This window comes from Falco peregrinus, chromosome 12 (assembly GCF_023634155.1).
Source record: "Falco peregrinus isolate bFalPer1 chromosome 12, bFalPer1.pri, whole genome shotgun sequence".
NCBI classification, from domain to species: Eukaryota; Metazoa; Chordata; class Aves; order Falconiformes; family Falconidae; genus Falco; species Falco peregrinus.
This window is the reverse complement of record NC_073732.1, coordinates 13,836,649-13,856,409: the sequence shown is the minus strand read 5'-3', so window position 1 is coordinate 13,856,409 and position 19,761 is coordinate 13,836,649. Positions and strand designations below refer to the sequence as shown.

General features: G+C 40.9%; 1 protein-coding gene across 2 annotated transcripts in view; it reads left to right on the top strand.

Moving 5' to 3' along the window:
• PLOD2 (procollagen-lysine,2-oxoglutarate 5-dioxygenase 2) overlaps positions 1–19,761 on the top strand; it is a 54,964-nt gene that overhangs the window by 987 nt on the left and 34,216 nt on the right. For both annotated transcript variants that reach the window (XM_055817340.1, XM_055817341.1), the window contains exons 2-3: positions 16,171–16,262; positions 17,934–18,070. In XM_055817340.1, coding sequence (XP_055673315.1) covers positions 16,171–16,262; positions 17,934–18,070 — 229 coding nt within the window. The remainder of the gene's footprint in view (positions 1–16,170; positions 16,263–17,933; positions 18,071–19,761) is intronic.

The following is a 19,761-nucleotide window of genomic DNA, read 5'->3' as shown; positions in this document are numbered from 1 at the left end:
TCTTGTTTTGCAGTCGCTTTAGCTTTAAGGAGCCAGAAGATGGAAAGAAACTTTATCTTCAGCATGTAAAAGAAAAGAATGTATACAGGAAATGCCCACAGAGGTGTCCAAACACATGTATGTCCAACTGGATGCCAAAATGTGTTTCTTGCTCTAACGCTGTTTTAGAATCTGTACTTCTGATTTCTATTCTAGGCATATGAAGGTATTTCATCCTGCTAGATTATTACCACATGAAGTCCAAAATAGTTTCATTTCTTGGCTTGTTTACTCAAGAGTGTAATCAGGTTATTTTTAATATCTAGCTTAATTTTCTTCTGGTGGGCAGAAGGAAACTCCTTTTTTTTTTTTTTAAAGCAAGTTTTGTCAACAACTTCTAGTTTTGGTAGGAAAACTACTGACTTGCTTGATAACTAGTGTAAAAAAAAAAAAAGTGTTGATGAATACCAGGCTCCACTCAATCAGTCTCTCATTTGCAGTTTTCTTAATGCTTTACTGCTTTTGGTCCTTCAGAGGGTTTCTCTGTGTGTGCACTGTAGTTTGCAGTCTGTCAGGGGCGTGTGAGCACTGCCGTTCAGCCTTTGCTGGCCCTCGGAGGTGGGAGGTGCAGCCTACGGGGCCATGCTTGGAGTAAAAAGTTGAGCTCCTATGCCTGTCATCAGGGCAGTGAGATTGCAAGTCAAACTCCTTTGGAAATCCATTACTGCAATCATAGTTTTATTTTCTCAAACATGTCTATTTAAATAATGCATTTATTTTAACTGTGTACTTGAGATGTGGGATCTTAAGCTGATATAAACTAATAGCTGGCATGGTAAGGATTTTTCTTTAATCCTGCTGGTGTTCAAAGGCGTGAAAAGCAACGAGTACATAGTCCAGACAACACTGTGTGATTCAGCAAACAAAAAAAGAGACTACTAGTATATATAAATAATAACAATGATGCTACACAAATTATAGTGCTAGAAAGTACTGATACATTTGTATGTAGGTGTTCACACAGGAGGTTTTTCTTTTTGACTTAAACTTGTGTAGCCTGAATTGTAGAAGGCTCTGCTCGGAACCGCTGCTTGAGTAGTTTCGTGACCCCAGACACTGCCTGCTGCATTACTTGTTTTCAGTTCCAGTTTTAACCCTTAAATGTTTGCCCTGAGTCTGTGCTGTATTGCTTGAAGAGGGGCAGACCCTTACTGTGCCTCCAGTTCTAGAAATCTGTTTTTTAATTTCTAGTCTCCTGGTACTTTGTACAACATGGTGTAAAGCAGCAGGCAAAGTTGCAGTTTGCGCATTGGCTTTTAAAGCAGTCAGTAAATAACTGTCTCTTGGTTCGGAAGTAAGCTGTAACAAGAGTGTCTGAAACTGACTTGCCAAGCTGCGTCTTTATTTCTTAATGAGACTTTATTGCTTCACTCAGACTTGGAGAAGTTATAGTGAGAGAGCTGCCTGTTGCACACCAGCGGTTACTGGAGCAGTGAGCTGCGTTTGCAGGGGTCCCCCTGTGCTCCTTCACTGGAGGTTTGTGTTTCCAGAAATTGCCGAGAGCACCATTGAGCTCTGAAACAGGCTTCTGCATAGTGAAGATACAAAAGTTTCTGTGTTAAAATGATAGTGTTAAAATGCTTCTGTTGTGTTGTGCTTGCTGCACGCATGTTGCTTATCTCTTAATGCATCCAGGATGTGCAGAGCACGAGTGGAAAAGACATTTGTTGTTGCTCTAGAAGCAGATGCTGCTCTTGGCAGCAGACGTACGTGATGTTCCCACCTAAAATGTTTTATTAGTGAGCCGTCTGCATGGGAAATACCTTTGCTGCCTTTGAGGCTGTTCCCCAGTGCGGCTGTGGGCACCTGGCTGGCTGGAGCATGGCTGTGCTGAGGTGTTGGGGCCGCAGGTTGTAATGGCGGCAAGCGAGCAGGTTCGGAGGTGGGCCCCGTGCTCTCTGCTGCCTGCGTGTGCTCCTGAACCGGGAGGGCCCCGGCAGCGGCCGGCTTTCCGGGCAGGTGGTGTAGGCAGCTGGGCAGGCTTCGGCAGCGCTCTGAGCCAGCAGGCCTCACTCCGCCCTGGTGCCCTCGAATGCCGGTCAGAAATGCTTCGGGCAGTAATGGCTGCCTGGCCTGACTGCAGGAGGACTTCCTCAGAGATACAGCATGTGCTCCTGCCATTTCTGTTGACTTTTCTTGGGCTCAGCCAAAGTGATCGCAGTGAGTGGTTGAAAGGCTTCTCCTTCTGAGGCACCTGTGGTGTGCAAGCAAGGGAATTTGGTCATTCAACCATCTTAACTTGCTACAAGTATTGAAAGTACTTGGCCTGCTGGGTGGAATAGAGGCACTAAGTACAGCACTTTATGCCTGCCTCCGTGTCTCTGCCTGGTTTTTCTGTTTGTTGCTTCTCTAGTGATGCTACTTTCGCCCCATATTGTCAGCACAGTATCTAAAAGTGCTATGTGAGCCTGTGTTGGGAAAAACTTCCTCTAGGTCTCATGGGAGTTCTGTGCCCTTGCTGTGGGGCCTGTATGGAAACACTGCCCCTCACCTCTTACAGGTAAGGAGAGAGGCAGAGAGAGACGCACCCCGGACCCGATCCAGCAGGAAACAGCACTTGGGTTGCCTGTGTCTGGGGCACCATCATCCCAGCTGCCCGGGGAGTATTGAGAAATGCGTGTAGCATCTGTGTCCTCCACTTCAGATGGGTGATGATTGCTCGTGTAGATACATTTAGGCTCTAGCTTTGAAATAAATGGTGAATAAGAAATGAAACGGTGTGTAGCGTGTGTGTGTAAATTAGTGAAAAGTAAGTGAATGTGGCTGTGGAGGTGCAAAGCAGCAAAGTCATTCTTCTATCTTGTGTTTTTGCCTTGAAAATACTCTTCCTTGAAGACACCCAAAGTTGGCAGTCTGAGTTCTTTGTAGCATCTGGTTTAGAGACTATATAAAGCCAGTCTCTGTTGGAAAAAAAAGTAAAAATTTAGAAGTTTTTTGGCCAGGCTTCTCATTCTTTCCTAAGGTGGAGGGAATGATTAGACTGTGGAGGGAGACCACAGTGGTGGATGTGACATTGCTTCTCTTTGCAATATACAGTGGCATTGGATAAGATAACTGCAACTTTGATGGTAAAATTAATTTCTAATTAAAACAAGAAAAAGTAAAATAGTTGTGACCTCTATCATCAGCATTTGATGTAATTTGTAGAGTAAATATACAGTGGAATGACTACCAGGGAGGCTTTATGTGAAATGTGTTCCTGTCAAGGATCTAAACTAGCAGATTATTTAACAAAGCTTTCTTTATGTTGGTAGCATATTCTAGAGAATCATGATTTATGTCAGAGTTCTTGGCTGTTTCCCTCACTGCTGCATACTTAAGCAAAAGTGACTCAGTCTCTTCATGGGGAAGCGTTTAGTTTGTCTGTTGAATTAGCAGTATTACATTGTGTAATCAAAAGCAGTATCTTTCCATTTGTGTAGAGCTGCTATTCTGAAGTATAAATTACTTGACATGCTACATGACTATATTCACTCAAGTTAAGTCCCTTGTCACGAAGAGTAAGTATGGTCACAGTAAGGGCATTTTTGTTTTCATTTATAATGTCAGTTTTTTATAGTTGAGGGACATAAAGCATGGTTCTCTCCAGCACAAAACAGAACTTGACCAAACAGATCGGTAGCAGGAATGTGTCTGTATGTGTGGGAATGTTGTAGCTCTAGAGAATAAATGACACTTAATCATCAAGGAATACGTGCTTGCAAGCACAGCCCGACACCACAACTAACTTTAGGTGGTTTAATAGAACTGCTTCTGAAGTATTTCCTTAAGGTGAATTCAGTTTTCAAAATATGGATTATACCAGTTATGAGGAGAGTAAATATGTAAGGGCACTGTTTCATCTCAGATATTATATTTTTTCCAGGAGCCGGCATTCCTTTTACAATTTGTAGTAGAAGGAAACCCAAACAAATTAAAATCTAACAAATCAGAAGTTCACTAAAGAAACAGAGTAAATCTTTTCTTTGGTGATCAGAGTAATTTGGCTTTGTGTTGTCAGCATGTGTGCATGCCTGTGTGCCTGTTTTTGATGTAATATTGTAATGATATATTTTCAGTTGAGCACTGAGACTTCAGAAACTTAGATACCTACTAATTGTTGAAATGTTTAGATTATTGACAAATTATATAGTTGACATATTTGATCATTTAATTCTTGTTCTACTTGAACCAAAATTAAAGGTACTGTTGATTACTGTATAATTTCTTTTGAAACACATGACTGTTTTTGTAATGGAGTATAAAGTAATTACAGACCAATTTCCTTAATAGTTTAAGGCTAAACAGTAGAACTCTGCCTTGGCTTAAAACGTTACATGCAAATTTATAGGACAGTTCTGAAGAAACCTACTTTATTTTAGTGGTTGGCTCACCAGGTCTTATGGTCTGCCCTTTGAAAGTGTTCCAGGGTTCCTTCTTAGACAAACTGCAATCTATTGGTCTACTGTGGATTTTCTTAGGAAATAGATACGAGGAAAAAAAATGGTGGATAGGGCATGGGGAGTTCTTTCTGATGGTAGTACTAATTATTGCAGTAAAACTGCAAGTGTTTTTAAAGCTGACATATGCAGCATTTGTACTTAATGCAAACAAACTGTAAGGAAAAAAGAAAAAATGTTGGAACAAAAATAGTTTTGGCATTTAAGTGCCATTCCTGAGAATTAATTCTGTACCTGTGGGTCTAAGTGTTGATGTACTGAGTGAGGCCATTAGGGTTTCTCACCAAAATCACCTGTGCAGAAAATAATCTGCATCTGATAGAATTATTTTTGTAATCTTCTTAATTTTTTTTTTTGTTTGCAAAAAAGTAAAAATGGGTTGTTTACCTTTAGTTTTGTAATTTCACGTGACACTTCAATACAGCAAAGTGTTTCCTTAGGCTGTCCTTGTAAGCAGTTTATTAATTCTGTTTTACATCACTGTAAAGCAATTGTACATGTGTTCAGTCAGAACCAGGCCAATAAACTTAGTAACTGAAGTTCGTGGGTCAAGCATTGGATGTTAAAAGCATCTTTAATTAAATGTCATACATGACATGTCATGGTGTCTTGTGTCATAAGTAGTTCAGAAGTTTTTGGTGCTTGTTTCGTGATTTGAAGGACTCTGTTGTTCAAGGCAGTGCACTACCTGTATCTTACAAGTGTGGTGTTTAAGTTGCTTGTTCATACAGAGGATGGATCTTTACAAAGTATGTTATTTTTCTGTTTCCAGGGTTGCATGGCCTGTGTTCCTGTTTGGGGAATTTTACACGTCCAGTGCCTGGACATAGGGGCCAGATGTGAAGCTGCAGGGCAGCACTTTCAAATGGAACTGACTAATGGGGGTGGGTAGCATTTGCTGACAACATGAGCCATGGTGCAGGCATGGGCAATTAATGTGTTTTCAGGATGGCTCCTGTTCCAGCTTCAATTTTTCCTTTTTTAAGCAAAGACTAGTCTAAGGAGAAACTGTTATTGCAGATCTTAACTGCTGAATTTCACTGATGGATTGACTGGCAGTCAGAAAATGGACTTTAACAATGCCTGGTGCTGTGTGTGACCGCTTCTGTTTAAACAGCTGGATTTGCTAGACAACAGCTTAAGAAGAAGCGTGCTCTTCTCTGAATACATATTTATGAGAGAGACAGAGAGGGCAAGGCAGAAGCTGAGTAAACTTTCTCACTTAGACAGCTGATGTTAATTGTGTCCTGCTCTCAGCTGCACAGCCCCAATGACAGTTTATAGCAGGGCCATCCAATCAGCGTGTTCAAGCAAGACCCAGCCTGTGCCATGACTCCATCTGCTCCCACTCTCCAGAAGATTTTTGTGGTTTGATTGCTATCTGGGCACTAATAAACAGCTGTAACCTGATCTGTTCCCCACTTGTTAGGCAGCTTTTGTTGACTGAGTTGCTTCATGCATGGCAATGATGTCATTTACAAACAGTTGATTTTAGTTGTTTCCTTATCTGGAAACTAAGGAATGTGTCTCATTGTTACTTTACTACTGAATAACTGATTCATTAAACAGGGTCTCCTCCAAGTCTGCTGAAACTGATAGAAAAACTCTTGACTACTGCTGCTTGTATCTGGTTTTGTTCAGCTATCAAAACAAGGAAATCTTGCATTAGAGTGACTGTGGACCTGAGCACCAGCCAGTGGTGCACCCAGGACTGACATGGGTGATTGATGAGTGCACATACAGGCCTTAATGAGCTCTTGTTGACTGTATTTGATACTTATAAATGAAAAGAAAGTAAATGAAAAACTGAGACAGAATCAGCTTTTAAATGTTTTCTGAAATCAGTTGTGTATTAATATTGAGAGTAATGGCTAATCTTTTTCTGAAAGTGTGTATATGTATATATGCATATACAGAAAAATAGATGTAGTCTGTGAATGGTGGATTTTTTTTTAAACTGGCTGTATTCAACAGTTGATCATTTTCATTATAAACATTTTAGACTCTGTATCTACATGACATCAGAAATGATGTGATAAGACAGGCAGTAAGCAGCAGCTCAGCAGGCTTGCCATTTGAGGCAGTATGCATGGAAGAGAGGAATGCCTGTTCACATTCCTATGGCCTGTGAGTTAAAGCATGAGAGAATTTCTTTGCATGAGAAATCTTCAGTATTTTCATAAAAAAACCCTTTAGATTCTGAAATGCACAGTTGCTACAGCACTGTTCACCTCTTTCTAAATGGATTTAGATTGCAGGTGGCATTTAATGATAATGGGACTCTTGAACAATGAGTCAGTTTCTAAGTCTTGGAGAACTTCAGTTTGGACTCAGTTGGTAGAAAGCAAAACCAAAATTTTTTAGTGTCCTGTCTAGGGGCTGTCAGTTGGCATATGCTAATCTAGCATAAATGCTATTTTATGAGGAAAAATTCAGAGCAGCTATTGCTTAATACAAGCACGCATTTCTGCTAAGTCAGCTTCTTTGTTCTCGTTAAAACACATGAGAGGAGGGAGAACCCTGTAACAGGCAACATTTTCTGTGACTAAGGAAGTTGCAACAGTACCAGCTATTCACAAGTAACTGAAACTGGGAATTTATACATTGTATATTTCTTTCCCTAGACAGCTTCTGAAAGCTTCCTGCCATAACCAGTTCTACTCCCTGGCTTGGGACGGTTGGGAGTTTTGATACCAATAGGTATTGCTCTGTAACTTTAGCAAGGTCTGCAAATAACCTGGAGGAGCATAGGAATGATTGTACACAGACAGGCCGTGCATTGAGTGATCCCTGATAACTATAAATGCCGACTGTTTCCAACAGTTTAAAGGCGGTAGTATTTCTTATTCTGCAGGTTGAGCTATTTTCGGATCAGGTGGTAGCAGAGGTGATACCTGCGTACCTGCATTAGTTCTGCAATAACTCTGCTTATACCATCAAAAGACAGACTTCTATTTACTTTGGTTTAATTTGTCTGGTTTAAAGTTGAGAAAGTACAAGTGTGCTAATAGCTAGTGAAGAAGGATCGTACTTTTTTGGAAATTACATAAATAAAGTTTGTGCTGCTCTTTGTATTTTGCAAAGACATGTATGTATTGAGGTGCAGTGATTAACAGGAGGTTTGTGATACAGAGGAAAACTGACCAAACTTCCAGAAGAGGTCTGCACAGGAAGGTTCGCTTCTTCAAAATCTTGTCTCTTAAGATTTGTTTGAAGCACTGGTTCTTAGAAATCCATATTTTCCATGCAAGAACATATATTGGTATAGGAAATCAGTACATACTATGTGTTTGGCAACCAATGACTGTTCTTAACTTGCTGTTAATTCTGATTTCATCTTTTATTTTAAATCTTAATACTTTCCAATCTTTCATGAGTTTTTGAACAATGTTTTGTCTCCCTTCCAAGGATATTTTTTAACAGCAATCCTAGCCTGTCTCTTTGGGAAGTGGTAAACTGGTATGAGTGCAGGCACACAGCAAATTGTTCGGTGTGGAATAGAAGTTGGCTGTAGAGTATAAAGATCAGATTAAAAAACCCTTAGAACTTTCAAATATGAAGTAATGTTGTTTATGCACCAGTCATCTTTCCCCCTCTTGGAGTGCAATGCATATTTATTTCCTGAGAAGATTGTCATGTTTGCTATTCCAGCATATTGTTGTGTTTCTAAAGAATTTCAGGGGAAAATAAACAGCTGTCAGATGGTTCGATCTTCTCCGTCTTTATGCCAAAAATTTTATTTGACCAGAAATTCTTCTGTTGGCTTATTACATTCTTTGACCATATGTATGTCATATAAACTGGCACTGGGTAGATACATGTGTTTAAACTTTGTGTTCTTCAGTTGTGTACTTAAGATCTTTGTTTGCTGCTGGATTGTATTAACCAAGTATATGTGCGTAGGTATAACTTACAGTCATGGTCCCATTGCATATGATGGGTTTCTCCTGCCTCCAGCTGTTTGACATCTTTTCAGAGTATGCGGGTTTTCAAAAGCTTTATTTGACATAGAATCTTAAATTTAAGCTATAGCTCCTATTTATAGGGGGGGGGGGAAGTCAGTCTTGCATTTGGAGGAATCTAATGTTGCCTTCTTGAGTGGAAGACTATGTTGTGCTAAAAATCTGGATTGTTGAAAGTGCTCTTTGATATTTCAACTTTTTAGCTGGCATAACAATTCTTTGGGTTTTGAACATACAGTATGAGCCCACATAAACAGGGAAGGGCAGTTACTGCTGGCACCATCTGTTACTCTTCAGCTATCTGCAACCTTCAGCAAGGCTCAGAAGCATATGAGAGAATTGGATTTAGTAAAGTCATCAAATGTGTGGGAGGAGAATTGGTTATCATGACTGTATTGACTCCATACAATATTGTGTAGTCCAGTGATCCATTTCAGTTTTTTGAATGCTTTTTTTACTGTTGTGGGCTTAAACCTCATGCTGCCTTCTCTTTAAAAGCTCTTTCACAGTCTTGCAATTAATTGGGAACTCACTGTTATGTTGTTCAGTTTTATGGCGGAAACAGCAATTGAGCCTATAAATATTTTCCAACAAGCTTTATATCGGCAGGTTGGCTTTTTTTTTTATTAAATCTCAGTAAGTTTTGTCTTGTTCAGAAGATATTGTAGAGTATTGTACGTTTTCCAGGTTATTTTCCAGAAATCTAACTCATCTGTTAGAGAAATCCCAGGATGTTAGTTGTATAGCGACACTGTATTCCTAAATAGTGTTTAAAGTTTTATTCTTCCAAAATTTACCAGTTCTATTATGAAGTTATGAGAATCTAGATCTTGAATCCCAGTTATGGATCATGCCTTCACATACTGTAAGCTGACTTGCACACAGCTCAACCTGCACTATTATCCTTTCATTTGAGAACACAAACATGTTGTACTCGATATGCTTATCAGGGCAATGATATTAAGATGGCATGTTCTCCAAACAGGGCTGGTGACATGCTGGAAAGCACCCACCAGGAGCTTCTGGTGTGCCAGAAGCTGAAGGGCAAAGCTGAGGACTGATTTCTCCTCCAGGTGCAAAAGTATTCCCCTTTTAGGGGAGCAGAGTGGATGGGAAGGTCAAGGAAACTGCTAATTACTTTTTGTTTCTAACTCAGACTACTGTAAAAGTCTCAGAACATGGATTTTGTTGATGGGGTATGTGCTTTAGGTGAGGCGTATAAGGAAGGAAAAATAGAACTTGTTGAGGACAATTCCCCTAGTTCAACTTCTCATTACTGGCTGAGTACAGAAGCTGGAAGGGAAAGTGGCGTGGTCAAGTCGGGACTCATAAATGATGATTATGCATGGTGTAGATTGCCTGTTTGTTTCCAAGGCTAATACTGAATTTCAATACTGAAAACTTTATTCCAAACCCAAACAAACTTTCCCCCTGCTATTTATTTTTGTTTTAAACATTTAACCTGTGGAAACAAGAAATAATAGTGGAAATGCAATCAGAAGTCTTGCAGTTAGTTGGGGCTGTTTACTGTCATTCTGACAGCTACTTCTCAGTTCAGCTTCCTTTTGAACATTCCTCATTACTGTACACTTTTTCAGTTGTATTGTGCTTTAGTGTGTCTCTCAATGATAAAGAAGCGTGCTTCCATGTGGTGTAAAGGCAAGGTAAATCCTCTTTGTGGGTTTGTTGTATTTTTTTGTTTGTTTTGTTTTTGTTGTGCTTGTGGGAAACTGTATCCTGTTGGTCTCCCATGTGTCCAGAGGTGCAGGAGACATAATAATAGGCACAATTACATAGCTTAATTGATGGGCATGCATCCATGTGCCTCCTCCAGGTATCCATCTCATCCATATTCTTTTCCAGGTATCTGTCCAGCCTGTGCCTTAGATTAAGGTCATGCAGATCACTGCCAAGGTTATTACTTTAACAGTCTGCATTTTTTTAATTCTGTGGTTTTTTGTTGGTTTTTTTTTTTTTTTTAAATCCACAGAGCTACTCTTGGGAGCTGGAAGTATAAGCTTTTTCCATGATCTCTAGCAACAGTTTGCTTTCTGGAAACCTTTGGTGAATTATTTTGCAATTGTACATCTCTTTGCTCATTGACTGGACAGATTAATACACAGTTGTTACTCTGAGCAGTTCTGAGTGGGATGTAATCTGCAAACAAGAAAGGAGGCTGTGTTTTATGTAGACACTAGAATACGGATAAAACCATATTCCCAGTACCAAATATCCTTTGTTTACCACTGCAAGATACTACTTCTAGAGAGACAGATTTTAATGGTATAATGTGGTACCTTGCACAGATGTCCTTTGATCTTACAGCTCATTCCTACTCCAGCAAAATCCATGGCCTTGAATCCAAGGACTAAATGTCAGCTCCTGTGTGGCTGTGAGCAATATCCTCATTTTTGGCTGCTCTGAAGCTACTGTATTAGTGCCCACAGCCCCTGGTAGAAATTATGTAGTGATCTCTGTCAGTGTTCATTCAAGATAAATAAGAACCATGTGGGTGTGTGAGGAATGACTGCGCTGCTTTGCGTACTTTGCCAAGGTACAAAGAGAGAGGTCACTTAAAGCAGTCCTGCCGTGACAGTCCCTAACTGAGACTTTGCCAGGCAATTCACTGAAGACAAAGACTCTGGTTTACAGTTCTTATTTCTGGAAATAAATATTTATGGTGTAGTCAGATCCCTGATGGTAGTAACACAAAAGATTGAGTAGAAGAGTGAGATGTTTTGGTAAACCTTCATTGGCTTTCTTAATATGTTGCATGTGCTCTATATGCAGTGCTGTCTTTCACAACTTGAGTGCTAAAGGATTTCCTATTTTGCATGCAAAAATTAATTCTATTTGTCACTGGATATACTTTTCTTGGCCAAATGCATGCTCTCTGAGGCTTGTTCTCAAAACAGAACAGCTGTTTTGTGAATGTAACTATCTGAAAGCTGTTTGGTGTAATTGCACTGTAGTAACTTCAGCACCCTCATACCTGGCATGAAACTCTTCAGAATTTTTTTTTTCCCCCATGTCTTCCTGTTGAACTTCAGTATAGGGTTTGCATTTCCTTTTTACACAAACTGACTTTAATTGTGGGAATAAATGCCAAGCTTGGTAATCCCCTCCAGTGACTGCTAAGATGCCTCTGGCACACTGGGGGAGCCCAGCCTGACCCAGCAGCCCATACCCTCAGCAGCAGCATCTCAGTACCCCACAAGTGTGGAGGGCTGTGACTGCCTGCTGTGTTCTTGGTTTCATATATGTTGGCATTTTGAGGATGCTGTTACTGTTTGTTGGAAAATATTACAGAGTGTGTGTGTTCCCTTGTGAGTGGGGTAGACTTAAACTGGGTAGCTCAAGTCTGTATGTAAGACCATAGGGCAGAGCTCCTTAGGGTAGACCCTTGGGTGGAGGGCAGGGCAGGGGTTTGTGCCAAAGTGGATGGTGAAGCAGGAACAGTGTCTAGCTGAGCTAGAATTCATGGTGGGATTTTTGCAAAGACAGAATTTTGTGGCTTTCTGGCTGGGGAATACCAGGCCACAGTGGTAACTTGGGGTCTCCGTAATTGCAGGCAGCTTTCCACTGCTACGCCTAGGTCTTCATTGCACAGCTGGAGCCCTGGAGCCAGCACAGTGATGCTGCTGGGGACTCTGGGCCAGTCACTCAACCTCTTGTGCGACTTTTGTGTGTGAATCAGCCTGCGGTAAGGGCTCTGGTGCTGCACTGAACCTCTGCACTGGCAGGGCTCTTCCTGGGAGCAGACCTGCGCTGCACAGCAGGGACACTGGGTGGCTGCAGCTAAAACAGATGTAGCTGAGCCCCTCCTGAAATGAAAATGGAACTTGGATAAACTTACTCCCCTGGGATCTGTGTTGCTTGCACGTTGACAATCCTGTGACTTCATGGAAGTCACTTTAGATTTGTGTTACTAGATGCAAATGGGACAGATGTTCTAAGAGGCGGTTGTACCTAAACGTAGCAAACAAGGAATAGATTTTTCAAAGTGAATGAAGTTAAGAGGTTAAAAAGAAATGACCTGAAGTATTTGGTGGTCCAGAAGCATTTTCTTCACTTTCTTCTGCTGGAAGAAACAAATACATCCCATGCTACACTCAGTAGAACTCTGCCAGTGAAACTGGTGCAAGTTGTCACCTACATATAAAGTCACAGGAGCCTACAGGAATTGCATTAATATTTTTTGTAATGTCTTGCTGGCTGGAAGAGAGGCTGCTACTTTTCTCATGTGGCTAATAATACCCTTTATAACGTGCCAAGATAACGGTCATTTAATGCAGTTTGTGTTGCCTGTCCATACATACTGTAGACAGAATAAAAGCATGTTTCTCTGCTCTTTGATCAGACACAGATTACTTGGAGAGAAAAAAAAAAAACCTGAAACAAACAACCTATAAAACAAACCCAAACAACCAACATGTACTGCACCCCCCTGCTAAAAAAACTCCCACAAAGACCAAGTAGTCTATAAAGAAACTAATTCTAAAGGAACTCTAAATGCTATGATTACAGTTCTGCTGCACTTAAAAATTACTTAAGTACCGTGTGCACCTAAAATTCTGTGGTGCAGCAACAACATGGAAATAAAGCCTTTTAAACCTCTTCGTTTGTAATTTGAAAAAAATAGCTATTGGCAAGCATGCTAAAAACCCCCAAACATTCCCAATGTGAAGAATACCTTTGTAAAAATAGCTTTTCGTTGTTCTGTGACTGTTTGCAAACCTGAATCAGTCAGCCTGCTTAAGTTGCTTCGTTGGCTGTGTGCATTGTACAAGTTCTGTTGCAGCCTCACACCAATATAAACCGCATTATTTGTCTGCTCAAAATTTCTCCTTTTTATATAGCTCAGGTTGAAATCGCTTATGATTTGGCACATCATTTTATTTCCTCCTATTCCACAAAACTCAAGTAAGATACCAGGCTGCATAGTGAATCTTGAAATACATGAACAACATACGGGTGGAATTACTGTGGGTTCCATTAAAAAGAGAGTAACAATATCCCATGAAGAGCAGTAGATTATTTTTTGCTTGCCAAACTGTACTTGTATGTTGACAGTATTTTCTTTCACTTGGTGACTGGAGGAATCTGATGCAGCCCACATCTTGTCATTCACATTAAGTTGTTAAGTACAGATACTTTTTTTTTTAAATCCCTGCTGTTAGCATTCCTCAGGAAGGTGTAGGTGTGAAATATGTCTACCTCAAACCAAATTCTGTGGTTATAGTCAGTGCTTGACTGGTCAACTAGGAAACTTTCAATAATGGGTTCACTTGGCTTGGTGATGCAGTCTGGTATGATCAGATTTTTCCGCTTCCCTCTAATTTGAAAATGCAGTGCATGAACAAAAAATTAATCATAACTTAGTCTGTTCCATAGAGAAAAATCCTATCCTCTGCCTTCAGTTCTGTTTTAGTCACAGTGTAAGATACCACATTCTTTCTTTATTCTGTGGTGACTCCTGTAGAATTACTTTAGATTGCATGACCTTTAGAATGAACAAGTTTGAAGGTATTGAGCTGTTATTGCTGTGTTTATGTCTGTCTGTGAGTCAGTGTGTCTGTGAACGGGTTGTACTGCAGTCCTCTGTGGAGGTCCTCTGGCCATTTGTACTCATGGGATTTTCTTCTGATTCTTGCCTACAAAAGACTGCTAGCACTTAACTAGGAGAAAGATGGAGCAACTAATCTTACAAAACTGTCTTCCCAAAACTTTTGGGTGTTCAGTTGATTGAAACATTTCAGGTATTTCAAGTTTCTGCTTTGCTGTGTATTGTATTGTAGGAGTGTCAGTCTTGTTCAGTAGAGCTGGGAGTTAAAATCTTCACCAGGACTGCTGAGGGAACGGAGCCTCCCTCCCCACCCCGCCAAAAAAAAAATAAATAATTGTGCCTGGTGGGGAGGGCAGGTAGAGACGGTGGCTGTAGTTGAAGAACTTGGGCAGTGTCAGATAAAAACTGTAGGAGCCCTGCTGATGGTACAGAAGATTTTTTTGTGGAGTAGGTGCTGGGCACATGGTACTGTCACTGCTTAAAGGTTATGTGAGTTCAAGGAGTGACTAGGTAAGAGCAAGGTCATGGGGGTAGACCAAGTGTTTCAGAATATATGGAAACCCCATCCAGGTCAGGAAAACCTGTAAACTGAGACTAGTAGAAAAAGCAGAGAAGGCATCATACATACTTGTCTTATCCTTGCTCTTCCTCATGTACACTGTTACAGCTGCTGTTGAGGATGGACTAGCCAGACCACTCTGACCCTGGTGGGAGTGCTCTTGGAAGTGACCTGTTGACTAGGGCTGAATCTAAGTGGAAACGGTATCACTGGCTCCCGAGACTAGTCTCCATAGTTGGCCTGCTGTGACTACTTGAGACAGAATTGAATTTCCTTAGAAAAAGTGTGGTTTATGTTGCTCTGCAAACTATGTCTGTGCTCTTACAGGTACTATTAAGCAGAGCTATGCTTGAAGTGCCCTGGTATTAGGCTGTAGAGCATCACATGAGTAACTTGCAAGGTGCACTTCTCCAAAGTGGGAAGCAGACCATCATCTTTTTTAATTTTGTCAAATAAAAAAAAATGGTAAGTGGTGATAAATTTGAATACACTCAGGGATAACATCTCTGGTGTCTGATGGCTGCTAAGTCTGTGGTGGTGGACAGAGCTGAAGGGTTAATAATGTTTTTCACAGCAGCCACTTCTAGCACATGTTACTGTGCTGGTGAAGATAAACCCAGATGATGTTCTTTGGGCAAGTGAAACAACAACAGGCACTGTGAAAGGCTCACTAGACGTGATAAATTTTACTTTCTTGTAAGGATTGATCTCATGAGCTCTGTTTAGAGGACAGCTGTTGTTTGAACTCAGACCAAATGGGGAACTGCAGTGTGCTCTGGGATCCAGGCTGGTCTGATTAAATACTTGATGTTGGATAGGGGTACTGTCTTTCTCATAGCTTTGAATTATGGACCTTGATTTTGCAGTGTATTGCATAGGGTGCTGAATGTTATTCAATAGTTTAATCTGGAAGCTGTTCAGTGGGAAATCATGGCCTCATTTGAACTATATTAAAAGCTCAGGGATATGAAAAAAACCAACCCAACGTGGTTGCACAGTCATTTGCCTGCATGCAGTAAGAGGGCAAAATTAGCACTGCTATAATTTACAGAGGCTCTGAATAAAAACTCCAAACCCTGGCTCTTTTGTCTCTGCTCAAACATGTAAAAGCACTAAATGCTGCCTGTTGGGGGACTGGTTTCCATGGTTGCTTTTTTTGCCCTGTTTTCATGAAGAAAGTGAACCACTTGCTTTCAGGGGAGTTAGTGAGGTTGGATGAAGTTCTATGGTACCATTCATTCCTGTGATAAGAGGTCACAGGATTATTTCGGACCAAAAAGTAGTAAGTTATTTTTGTTTTGAAGACTCCTTCCTGTCTAGTAGTCATACGAGCTTTGTTTTCACATCTTGAGCTAGTTGTTTACAGAGTAGATAGATTTCTTTACTTCCCCTTCCTGAGGATAATTTTAAAACATTATCAAACAACCATTGCTATGGACAAGGATTCTGTCTCACACCTATAATATGACAGTATATTTGCCTTTGAGTGAGATGCAGGCAAGTTATAAAGCGCCTTGCTTGATCCAGTGCTGTTCAGTGCATTTTTCTGTTACAGACTGTGTCCTGAAAACATATTAATACACATTTCTTCTTTTCCTCCCTCAGATAAACTACTAGTTTTTACTGTAGCAACTAAAGAAACCGATGGCTTTCACCGTTTTATACAAACTGCAAAGCACTTCAACTACACAGTAAAGGTATTGTGTGTTTCCATACCAAATATTTATACTACACAGCTTTTTAAGACTGAAATAGTGCAGTAGTAACTGAAGTTGCATTAGCTTCCTTGCATGATGGGGCAAAGTAAAACAGTTACAGAGCTCAGGGGCAGCTGAGGCACTTGCATGTGGCCCTGCTGCTGCCCCTGTTGCTTGACTGCTGGTCCCCCTCTGAACAACCACAGGAGGGTGCTTCTTCCACTTCCTTAGGAACTGGTTTATAGATTAGTAGCTACTGTGAAAAGCATCCTCAGTCACTTAAAGGTTCTGTCATGCTTTATCATATAGCCTTGCTTTTCAGTGTTGCTGATGTTGTTTGTGTGAATACTTCTGGAAGCTGCACTGCACTATGCAGGGCTCTGCATGTCTTCTCCTTCCTTAAACAAGGCTGGATCCCTCCTGTGGGGAAGAGGAGAGGGTCACAACTGAAACTTTCAGTCTTTACCCGGAACCTGTAATTCTCCAAGAGTACAAAATGTTTCTATCATTCCTGCCAGACTTTTCTGCCTTGCTCCATGTCTCTGTATGTCACATACTGAGGTTGGCCTCTGCGTGACCTTGGGAAAAAGGGAGGGTACTAACCTTCTTCTAAATGTTACCCACAAATATGTTCTGCAAGGGAAAATCCAGGAATTCAGATGGTGTTATGAAATTTTTCTGCCTTACTCTACCACAGTGTCTATACCAGGGGCGGGCTGGATGCGGCCCCCCAGGGTCCTCAATCCGGCCCCCGGTATTTACAGCCCCCCCCCCCCATCCCCCCCGCCAGGGGTTGGGGGGGAAACCAAGCAGTCGCAGATGACTGCCTGCCACTTCATCCGCACGTCGGCCCCCTGGTTAAAAGGTTTGAGGACCCCTGGTCTATACTATAAATGGGAAATTATTTGGGTCTGTGAAGTCTGACACTTACCACTGAACTGGAAGACTGAGAGAACCTATAGTATGATAATGTTGTACTAAAGCACTCAAAAAGCCTGAGCTCTGGATACATCTATTGGTTTTGCAAGTTGATGTCCAAAACATCATACAATGTAGCGTTTTCTAGGTTCCAAAAACATTATATTCAAAACCCACAAAAAGTTTTAAGTCTTATTTTCTTTTTTGGAAATGTAATTTTCTATAGTGCTTGGCTATGGAGGGGTTTTGTTTAGCTCTTTTTAGCAGCCAGCTGTATTTTGGGGAACCTATGCTTTCCTTGTACCAAAGTGTTCTGAAAGGATTTCAGAAAGACTGGAGCTTGCAATTTGTATTACTGATACCCTGATCCACCACGGTCTTTTATACTTTCTGTTCCTAAAGTGATTGTATTGACTTTTAAAGGTCTCATGCAGAATGTTTTCCCAATACAATTACTAACTTTTTTTCTCTGAAGTAGTTACATTTGAATAAATGGTGCTAGCAGGCAATTGCTGGTTTCTTATTTGGTTAAGAAATGTCTGTCTCATGTTTTTGCAGTGATGTCATTGTGCTGAATGCTGCTTCTGACATGGAAGATGTACAATGCTGGAAATGCTGGCTTGCTATGCTTTAATGTGTTGCTTCTGATTTAACATCTGTTTTCAATAAGAGTCTGCTTTAAAAAGCCTCTTGTTGTTGGGTACTAGCAAAAAGTGGTTTGTTTGTGTTTTTTTTTTTTTTTTTTTTTCCCAGGTACTTGGAAAAGGTGAAGAGTGGAAAGGTGGTGAGCTGCCTAACTCTATTGGTGGAGGGCAGAAAGTTCGTTTGCTGAAAGAAGCCATAGAAAGCTATGCTGATCAAGAGGACTTAGTTGTAATGTTTGTTGAATGGTGAGCAAACCTGGCTTGTTGCCTTTATGTTTTAGTCTGGGTAGGCATGCAAACGTGGCTGCTCTGATGTGCATGCCGCTTTTCCCCCCTCACTGTTTTTTTGAGAGACTTTACGTCCATTTTTCTCCATTCATAAAAATAGTAGATTGCTCTTTGAGCAATCATTACTTTTTAAATAGATTTACAGATGTAAGAGGTGTTCATAGTTGTGCCTCAAGGGGGTGAAAAAATGTTGGGAGCTGATAGGCTTTTAGGCAAGCATTCATCCTCTCCCTGTTCAGCTGTGGTCAGAGCAGGACGTGGCTGTGGGCTGGGAGTTTGGAATGGGATGGGGAGAGCAAAAGAGCTCTGGTAACAAAGTGGCCAGTAGGGACCAGGGTGTGATCTTGTTCCATGAAGTAACGGTGACATAGAGGAAGCTGGTAAATGGGTCCCTGAGGAAAGCACTTAACAGGAGAACTTCTTCTACATCTTAGAGAAGCGAAACAAGAGGCTTGATGCCAGATATACCCCTGGTGCCTGCGCTGTGTGATGGAAGGCTGGAGGGATGGTGCTGCTGCAGGTGCCAGATTATATAGCTCATAGCACAGCTATGCTTGAATATCTCACTGGAGGCCAGATAGGTTTCTCCCTGTCACAGAGAACAGGGAGCTCAAACATGTTCAAATCCCACTTTTTCCGTTGCTTTCCTCTTCCTCCCCCCACCCCTCTTTTGCTCCTGTGACAAGAGCATGATCAGAGCAGCTAAGAATCCAGCTCACAGCAGCTGCCTAAGCTCTTCCATGCTGGCATCGACCAGAATGGGATAACAGCTCTAAAAGAATGGCTGCAAGGAAGGTACGGGACCAAGTCTTGAGTCAGGGACGTGAAGCCCTGATTGCCGACAGGGAGCCTTGGGGGAGGTAGCGGAGTGCAAGCTTGGAAAAGTTTGTGTATGGATTCATGACGTTGTTACCAAGTCATGTTTGAATGCATGCTCCAGAATTTTTTTCAGCTTTTAATCTGTCATTTGCTTATTAAAATTTGACAGCTGAAGAATTTTAGGGAGCCTTTTGCAAGGTAGAGGTTCAGCAGGATTTGTACAGCAGACATCCTCACAAGAGGGAAAGTGGTCTGACAGTGTTATTTACTGAGAAGTTAATTTGTGGTTTTGCATAACGTAAGAGTTCAGGACGGTTGGAATAGTGTATTAAACTGGTAGCAAATTTAAAGATGCTACTCAGTTTTCTGTTTCAATTTTACTGGCTGTGATGAGTAGAAGATGGAGCTAGAAAGCCAATGTCTAAATAATCTTAACCAATTTACAAAGAAGCATTTTAAGGGAAACTTACTATGCTGAATATTTTGTTTGTACACTTAATTGATAGTAAAAGTAACATTGGGTTTGGGGATACACATTCAATTTGTAATTTTTTTCTTATTGATCAGTTTAAGTAAAAAAAGTATCTTTCTAAATGTAAATATGTTACATTTGTTCATAGTGTTGTCCTGTGGTCATGCAGTAACAAACTTTGAAAGATTAATTTGGGAGATTTTGTTCTTTACTAAATGCTCAGGTGAATCAAATGTTTCCCAAATGGTTGCTACTTACATTGAATTTCTTTGTTTTCAAACGTATTATCCTGCTTTACCACATTTTTCTCCCTGTATGGTAAAATATGCTGATTTATTATCAGATCTGGGTATAGCTC